General features: G+C 54.1%; 1 protein-coding gene across 1 annotated transcript in view; it reads right to left on the bottom strand.

The window, feature by feature from the left end:
- Nucleotides 1-3,441, bottom strand: part of GPR153 (G protein-coupled receptor 153) — a 17,036-nt gene extending 13,595 nt beyond the window's left edge. Inside the window, exons 1-2 of the mRNA XM_006885919.1 lie at nucleotides 3,086-3,441; nucleotides 2,276-2,705 (exon numbers count right to left, since the gene is read on the bottom strand). Of these exons, the coding sequence (XP_006885981.1) occupies nucleotides 2,276-2,705; nucleotides 3,086-3,441 (786 nt within the window). The remainder of the gene's footprint in view (nucleotides 1-2,275; nucleotides 2,706-3,085) is intronic.
- Between the last annotated feature and the right edge of the window lie 5,332 nt (nucleotides 3,442-8,773).

The raw sequence follows: 8,773 nt of genomic DNA, 5'->3' as shown, positions 1-8,773 counted from the left end.
AGATGGTTAGCGAAAGAGAGGAAACTTCTCAGTGAGATGTGCTGTGTGTTGACAGTGACCGTAGCAGTGGTTTTAAGCATGGTGGAGATTGTGAAGATGGCACAGGATTGGGTGAGGTTTTGATGTGCTAAGCGGCCCCTAACAACAACATATAGAAGAGGGTAAGGCATGGATTCCAGACAGTAGTAGTTGTTGATCACTGCAGCTGAGTAGGAACCAACTCACAGCTGACCCTCCAGCAGGTTCACAGAGGCTGTAAATTGCCCATCTTTCTCCCACTGAGGTGGGTTTGAACTGAGTGTCTGCATGTCAGCAGTGCAATTCTTTACCACCAGGCTATCAGAGTAGTTGTACTATGCCTATAACTTGGAATGGGGTAATGGGGTCTAATAACAGCAGCTACTCCCCTGCCCCCAAGAGAGCTGAGGTGGTCCCCCCCTTCTTCTGCTCCTTGCCTTGAGGATGCCTTGGAGGTCTCATAAGGCACAATCCTCTGCCACAGTCAGCATGTTCAGGATACCACTCCATTGTATATATGAAACCCTGGCATTCTTTGGGTAACCGGCCTGCTGCGGAGGGGCAGCAGGTCAGTGGCGTAGGCACTATGGCCTCTGTTTATCCCCCCACCCGTGCTCAGAGGCTGCCAACTGCCAAATTCCTCCCCTGGAGCTGGTTACCTGGAATGACTCCAGAGAAGAAGACCTACTGAGCTGTTCATTCAAAGCTTCTTAGGCTCACCTCTGGTCCCCCCACCCTAGCTCTTTAGTGGGAGTGAGAGGACATGGGGGAGAAGGCAGCTCAGGTTGAGGGTGGGAGAAGTTGGTGCACCATAGTGCAAGAAGGCCTTTGAGCCTAAATTTTTATTCTTGGGCCAGGCCTGCCACGGGCCCCACAGAATAAACTCAGAAAAAGCCCCCGAAAATAAAACCTCAGGAAGCTGCTTGGGTTTTGGACCTGGGTCAGTAGGGCCCTCCTCAGATCGGGCCTCACCTTGATCCTCCTCAGTCCTTAGCATCAAGGCCACTTCTTCAGCACTCCCTGGACCTTATTGTGCCTCTCGCTCCAAGTTCCCCCATCCCTATCCCACTAAAGCCTCCCATTATAGACTGACCTGTGTCCCTCTGTGTCTTGGAGAAGGGGCAGCCAGAGTGCTCCTTGGAGCCAAAGATGATACAACTTCATCTCACACAATTTAGGCATGTTGCTAGGAGAGGCTATTCGTTGGAGGGGGACAGGATGTTTGGAAAGGTGGAGAAATTATGAAGGAGAGGGAGACCCTCAACCAGGTGGACTGACAGGGTGACTGCAGCGATGGGCTCTAGTGTGTCAGAAAGTGTGAGGATGGCACAGGGTAGGACAGGGTTCAGATCTGCTGTTCCTAGGGCCGCTATGAATCATGCTCGACTTGATGGCACCTAGCAACAACACCCATTGAACCCTCTACCCAGGAATGGAAAAATAGAGACAGTGAGAGAGAAAGATCTTCAAGGAGAGGGACTGACACAGTGACAGCACAAGCTTGGGAACAGCAGGGTCACAAGGATGGCACAGCCGAGGGCAAAGTTTCACTCTGTGGGTCATAGGGTCGCTATGAGTTGTAGCTGACTTGATACTTAATAGCCACACACCCATAGATGTAACAGAACACAGTGTTCACAGAACCAATGAGATGGATTGACATCTCACTGCGTGCTGCAATGGGCTTAAACATAACAATGATAACGAGAGCGTCAAAGGCCCAGGCAGCATTTTGTTCTATTGTCCATGAGGTCACTATGTGTCAGAAAGCTCTTAGCTTTACCTAACAACAATTACCACCACCGAGGAAGGAACTGACAGAGCTGAGACGGAGACCCTGATTTGGACTTTGAGCCTCAAAATCGACAAGAAAATGCAATGCTGTCCTTCAAAGTTACCCTTTTGTGTTTACAGCAGCTCTGGATAACTAAGATACCCTTACTCTGTCCATTCTGACCTGGGCCCATCAGGAAAATGGTAAATGTGCCATCCCATCTCCCCTACTCTCTTCTTTGAATGGGTCCCAGGTCAGGGGAGGACGTTCCCTGCAGTGTGGCAGAAAGATCCTGGCAGGCCTCTGACATGGGTTCAGTTTCCTGACTTGAAGTGAGACACTTTGCTTCTCTGAATCTTAGTTTCCAAATCTGTAAAATAGGAATTATGCTAGTGCTTGTGTCAAGGACAGGATATGAGACCTGACCAGGGCTGCCCCAGAGCCCACAGACCCAACAAGAGTCCCCCCGACACACTCACGTACCAGCACTGGGAAGCCCATGAGACAGTCATAGATGACGACAATGGTGGCCACGAGGCCTGTGATCTGCAGTGAGGTCTTGGTGGGCTCGGAGCCGTCGATGGATGAGCGGCGCTTGCCCTGGGCATCCTCTACCACGATGGTGGGCACGGTGAAGGCGCGGCGGTCCGCCCGCCGCCCCACCTGTACTGCCAGCGTCTGGAAGAGGGCAATGGCGGTGCAAACTACTCCCATGGCCACGCTGCCACCCACCAGCAACAGGAAGCAGACTCCGAAGCCCAGGCCAATCTCAGCCACAATGAAGCGGCAGCCGTGGGCGTAGAAGCGCTCACTTGTGTCGTGCCAGCCGACAGCAGGCAGGGCCGAAAGGATGAAGGACACCATCCAGATGCCCATGACTGTGTGCACCGCCTGCTTCTTGGCATTGCTCAGCCTGGCATGTGGGACAGAGGAGTTGGCATCACTCACAGGGTCTACCCAAGTCCCCTACAGACCCCTAGGCCCCAGGGTATCAGGCATAACAAACCAAACCACCATGGTGAGGGCTTGTCTCTGTACAGGATGTGCCTGTGCAAATCGCCACCTGACTCCCTCACCAAGCATGTCTGTAGTGGACACCAGCGTGCCCACATGTCTGCCTCCACGTGCATGTTCCAGAAGCCCTGACCAGTGCCTCCCGGCCTCCTGCCTGCCCTGGGCACACCTGGCCCCTCACTGAGGGTACCAGCTAGGACTTCACAGTCACACCCTCTCTGGGAACAGGCATGCTCACGCTGAAGTGGGTGCCCCATGTACGTGGGCTCCCGAGCTCACCGGTAGTTGACAGGCCAGCGGACCATCCACATGCGGTGGTAGGAGAGGGAGGTGACGGAGAAGCAGGTGGCCAGGGTGAGGGTGTAGAAGGTGGAGACGAAGACCTTGCAGAGGCCTTCGTTCCACTCGTAGTCGGGGTGCTGTCGCCGCAGCTGCACCACCGCGTAGGTGGCGATGGGCACTGCCACGTTGAGCATGTGGGTGGCCGCCAGCGTGCACAGCAGGAACTCCAGCGGCTTCCACTTCTTCTGCTTGGCCCCCACGCTGAGGATGCCCCAGGCGTTGGCCAGCAGGGAGAGGCCGCCGCACGCCAGCCAGCCCACTGCACTGCCAGGCAGCCGCCGCTCCTCACTCATGGTGCAGACGAGGCAGCAAGCCGGGTGGCTGGGGCATCCTCCTCCAGCTGAGCCTGGGCTCAAAGCAGCAGCCCTCCTGTGCAGAGACCCCAGGGCACCAGGGACCATGAGCATCTGTGGGGGGCGGGGCAACCAGAAAGTACTCAGTGACACTCGCTCTGGTCAAAGCTCTGGGGTCCATGCGGGGGGGGGGGGAGGGAGTGTCACCCTCTCACTTCCCGTCTGGTCCTGGCTCAGTCCAGGCTGCCCTGTCTTCCTTTTCACCTCCTGGGGGCTCGTGCCCATGTCCCTTGGCACCTAGGGCCTTGCAAGCCAAAGTCAAAACCCAAACCAGATGCCATGGAGTTGATCCCAACTGAAGTGTTACAGAAAAGCATTGAGTCCTGTATGGTTTTCTTGGCTCCATTCTTTACAAAGCAAATAACCAGGCCTTTGGTCTGTGGTACCCCTGGGTGGAACTGAACTGGCAATCTTTCAGATAGTAGGTCATTTGTGCCATTCAGGGACCTAAGCCTGTATACAGAGGTGTCCAATAAGTGCATGCTCCCACACGTGGGCCCACTGCTGGTCAACTGGCCAGGTATTCTCACCCCTCTGGGCCCAGCCCTGTCCAGACAAGCCCTCTTGGAGTCAAACACTCGGAATCTTTGCACAATCCACGGGAGCTTCTCTCGTTGTTATCTTGGGGCTCTTGCCTTCACTGTTCCCACTTCTTTTGGCCAGTATCCAGGAGGACTAAGTTCCTCAGGACCTTCCTTTCCTGTCCTTTTTCCACAACTAAGCTGGGAAGGGAGGGCCTAATTAGCACTCTCATGTCCTCTGGGGGAGGGGAAGACATCCTAGTTGGCACTTGAGGCGGTCCCTGGCACCACTGCAGGCTGGGTTTAGTTTCTTCCCTGGCATATAAACTGTGTGGCTTACACAAGGTACCTGCATACCAGTCAGTACCCCTTCCGAACCCAGGACTGGGGTAGTTCTTACAGAAGAAGGCTGGATCTGTTAGGGGTCATGTTCCCCAGAGCTTTGGCCCCTGGGGTGCTATGATGTATTAGGCCTTGGGGGATGCAAAATGGTACAAACACTGCAGAAAGCGGCCTGGCAGTTCTTCAAAAAAGTTAAACATAGAACTACCTTATGACCTATCAACGCAGCTCTTGGGTATGTCCCCAAGAGACTTGGAAGCAGGAATGCAAGCAGATTTAGTTGGACACCAATTTTCACTGCAGCAGATTAACACTATTTGGCTGTTGTGAATAGGTGGAAATTACCCAAATCGTCATCAGCAGATGAATGGGTGAATATAATGTGGCCTAGTCATACAATGAAATATTATTCGGCCATAAAGCAAAATGAAGTTGTGACACACTCTATGTCGCAGGTGGAACCTTGAAAACATTATGCTGAATGAAAACTTACTGCTGTCGAGTTAGAATAGACTCATAAATTACACTCCAGCAGGTTTTCTGAAGCTGTAGGTCGCACGGGAGGAAAGCGTCCATCTTTCTCTGCAAGTAGAGTTGAACCACCAGAGAGGCTGGGCCTTGGGGTTTGCAATGCAACCGACTCTGTCAGGGCTCCCTACACTGAATGAGGCTCATCATGAAAAGTCTATCATTCTACTTAGGTGAAACAGCCAGGAGAGGCAAAGGTAGAGAGATCAGGGCTTAATAATGGGCCACCGGGGGGGTGGAAGAGACATGGAGTCTCTGTTTAGGTTGTTGTGTATCACTGAGTGGAAACTGACCCATAGCTTACCCTCTAGGAGGAGAGAATAACAAGGATACCCTGTGTAGGCTGTTGCTGTGTTCCACTGAGTGGAAACTGACCCATAGCTGACTCTCTCGTGGGTTTTAAGTGACAGTTAATCACATGGGAGGAGATTTCAGAAGCAGATAATTTCCCAGGAGCAGCTGGTGGACTCAAACCGAGTGCCTTAGGGATTGCAGTGCAGCTTTTTGACCACTAGGCCACCAGAGCTTTCAGAGTTAGGAGAAGTTTCAAGTCTACCAGCTGCTCTGCAGGAGGCTGAGCAGTCTCCTCCCAGGAGATTAACTGTCTGATTAGCTTCTGAAAACGCACCAGAGGGTCAGCTATGGGTTGGTTCCACCTCTACGGTACACAACAACAACAATTATAGATGGTTATTCATGCAATATGGTTGAAATAATGGATGTTACTAAACTGTACATGTGAAATACTGTAAATTGGCAAATGTATTATATAGATATTTTTACAATAATAATAATAATAAAAACCCAACAACCACAAACCTAACATCGTGGGCCCAGGTCTTTCCTGTTGCAGGTGCCCTTGGAAAGTGGTCAGTGTCACACCCTGGATGGCTCAGGGGACGAGTCTGCAGACTCTTAAAAGATATTAGTCTTTGATTTGGAGGAAGAGCCTTTGAATTGAACTGAGGATGCAAAGTGCTGGTAATGGGGGTAGGCCTGGGTGCCTTATCTGGCCAGAGGACTGGATGGTGAGCCCTTCCATTTGTCCTCCCAGGCACCAAGCCCTCAACCTCCTTTCTGGGTAGAGCCCTAACCTGTCCCTATGGTATGAGATCCCTGGATGAGTCCTTCTGGTCAGACTGGAGCAGGTGGCATGGGAAGCCTGACTGTCCGGTCCTGGCCCCTCTCCCCCAAGAACTTGGAGACTGTATTCTTCCATTTGCTTCCTCTCTTACAGCCTCAATGCTGTGAGTACCTCCTGCTACCCTCCACTTCAGAGACCCCACTGCTACCCTCCCCAAGATCTCCACATTCAGGACTAAGAAAGCTAAAGCTGTCCTGCCCAGCTGTGGGTACCCCCAGCTTGTCTCATCTGGAGTTCTGCTGGCTTGTGGCTTTGCTTCCTGAGGTTGCCTCTCCTTTGTTTTTGTGACCATCTCATTCCCAGGCCTCCCCAAACACCTACCCAGGGGGTAGAATCTAGTAGTATCAACAACCCTCCTAGGGAGAGGCAGGACTTTTGCAGCAAGGGAAACTCCCTCCGAAACATTTATTCATTAGGTTTCTGCTTGCAGAGAGGGGCCCCTTTCAGTACCCCAGATATAGGCGGGACAATGCTCTGTCCAACTCGCCATCACCAGTCCAAAGACCAGCAGACTTCCCAAACTGCACATACAGAGGCCACGTGGTGTAGGTCTGTAAATGACACCTCTGTGCTCAGTTTCCTCTTCTGTAAACTTGAGGGAATAGTACCTACTTCATAGTTATAGGGATTGAACGAGCTATGTCAGGTAAGGTGTTTAGAACAGATAGTCTAGCACAGAGCAAGTGCTCACGCTTGCTGCGTCTGCCCTGTCCCATTTCCAAGGGTTAAGACACGAGCTTGGCGGCTGTGACCAGCTCAGAGGTGAGGCAGCCATGGGAACCTCCAGCCTTTGAGGTGCCTGACGGTTTCCCAGTGTTCTAAGTGGGCAAAATGTGGGTGATCCTATGGGTCAGAGGCCTGCAGAACAGGATGCAAATCCCAAGTATCCTAAAAATTATCCAACAGGAGCCCCAGCTCAGTGTGTAGTAGAGGCGCCAGACATCTATTTCTACCTGCTTTGGCCACCAGATTGGGATGCTTCCACCAGATCCAATATCTGACTCCTGTGGTCCCACATACACTGTCGCCATACTCATCACTGGTGGAGGCTGGTAAGGAAGATGCCTCCAGCAGACACTGCACAATCCTTCGCGATGGCAGTTCTGCTGCTTATCTAGCCTACAGGGCCTTGCTGCAGGAAGCTCTGAGTCTACATAGGGGACTGACCTCCTGGGCAGCCTCCTGCTGATCAAATGAGTCCATCAATCCTGTATGATGGATATCGTTGTCACCACCATTTTAAGGACAACCGACAGAGTCAGGGAAAGGTCAGATACCTATTCAAGGTCATACAGCCAGAATGTGGCTGGGTCCAAGGCCAAGCCTTAACTTGCTAGACACTGAAGTCCTTGGTTCTCAAACCCTGCTGGTAAGTTTGGAACAAGGCATCTTTTACACCTAGAGCTGATTGTCTTTCTATGCCTAACCGTGCAGGCAAGACCTGATGTCCCCACATTACAGACAGGAACATCCAGGCTCTGCCAAATGGGCTTGCCCAGAGAGCAGCCCAGAGTGGCTGCCTGGGTCTGGTCCAGGATGTATTCGATGGTCCTGGGACAGAGAGGGGTCACTAGGATTGCATGGTGGATATCAGGTCTCCAAATGCAGAAGAGAAGGGATTGAGTGCATAGGAAGAGTGCCCCTAGTCTCTAGAATTATGTGCACGGATCCACCAGACCTCAGGCTGGGCATCCTTTCTGGTTGTCACTATCCCCAGCTGGAAAGTTTCTGCACACAAACGCTTATCCGTAGCCTTTGAGATGAGGCTTCTTGCCTCCACAATCAGCGCCCAGAACCTGAGCCCTCCATCCCGGGGCAGACTGCTGGTGTGACTGGTTCCCACCCAGCGACCCCAGCCTGGTCGAAGGCTACCAGCAAGGAACGGCTTGAGGGCGGGGCTAGGGTGTGACATCACGGCCACGGGCCAATGAGGTCGCGTGGCCCCAAGGCTCGATTGCGCAACAAAGAGAACCCAGAACTTGAAAGGATTCCCCGGGCTCGGGCTCTGCCCGCCAACCCGGCGCGGCCCTGCACCCCAGGCTGTGCTCCACCCACTGGCTGTCCACTGGTCCCTTTTGCGGCCTGGGCTGGGTCAGCGCGGAGCCCCTGCGTCCCTGGCACGCCCCCTGCCACCACGCCGGCCCCCATCTCTGGAGTCCCAGCCGCCAACACCGATCTCCTCCCCAAACCCAACCAGCGCTGTCCGCCCTGGTCCTCGGGGGGGGGGGAAGGGGCCTTCATAGTCCTGTCCAGCATCGAGGGTGCGTCCAGGCGACGATGGGTAGAAAGGATGCTGGCCAACCGCCGTTCTGGCACTCTGGGGCTGAGCTGGGAAAGGGTCGGCAGGAATCCCTCCTGTCACCCCCAACGCATTCTCTTTTGGGGCGAAGCTGCCAAGCCGAGAGGCGGGCAGGACAGAAAGAGAGCCAATCCCGAAGGAAGTTAGCCCTCAGGTCCCCAAGTTGGGGGCTTTTGCAGCTCAGGTGGGGCTAGCGCGCTTCCAGGCAGCCCCCTTCCACCGGGGCCTCCCACCCACTACTGTCCCGGGCTGGGCGGCGCCGCTTACCCTGCAGTCGGGCGCCCAGTGCTCCAGCGCGCGTCTCCCGTCTCCAGCTCCGGCTGCGGTGCCGGCGCCCTCGGGCCGAGCGTGAGCCACCGTGGGCCGCGGAAGTGGCCGGTGGCCGAGCGGCCCGTGGGCCGGGACATGGTGGCGGCGGTCCCACTGGCCAGAGCTTGC

This window comes from Elephantulus edwardii, unplaced genomic scaffold (assembly GCF_000299155.1).
Source record: "Elephantulus edwardii isolate Elephantulus edwardi_28Jun2011 unplaced genomic scaffold, EleEdw1.0 scaffold00045, whole genome shotgun sequence".
Taxonomy (NCBI): domain Eukaryota; kingdom Metazoa; phylum Chordata; class Mammalia; order Macroscelidea; family Macroscelididae; genus Elephantulus; species Elephantulus edwardii.
This window is presented reverse-complemented; position numbering and strand designations above follow the sequence as displayed.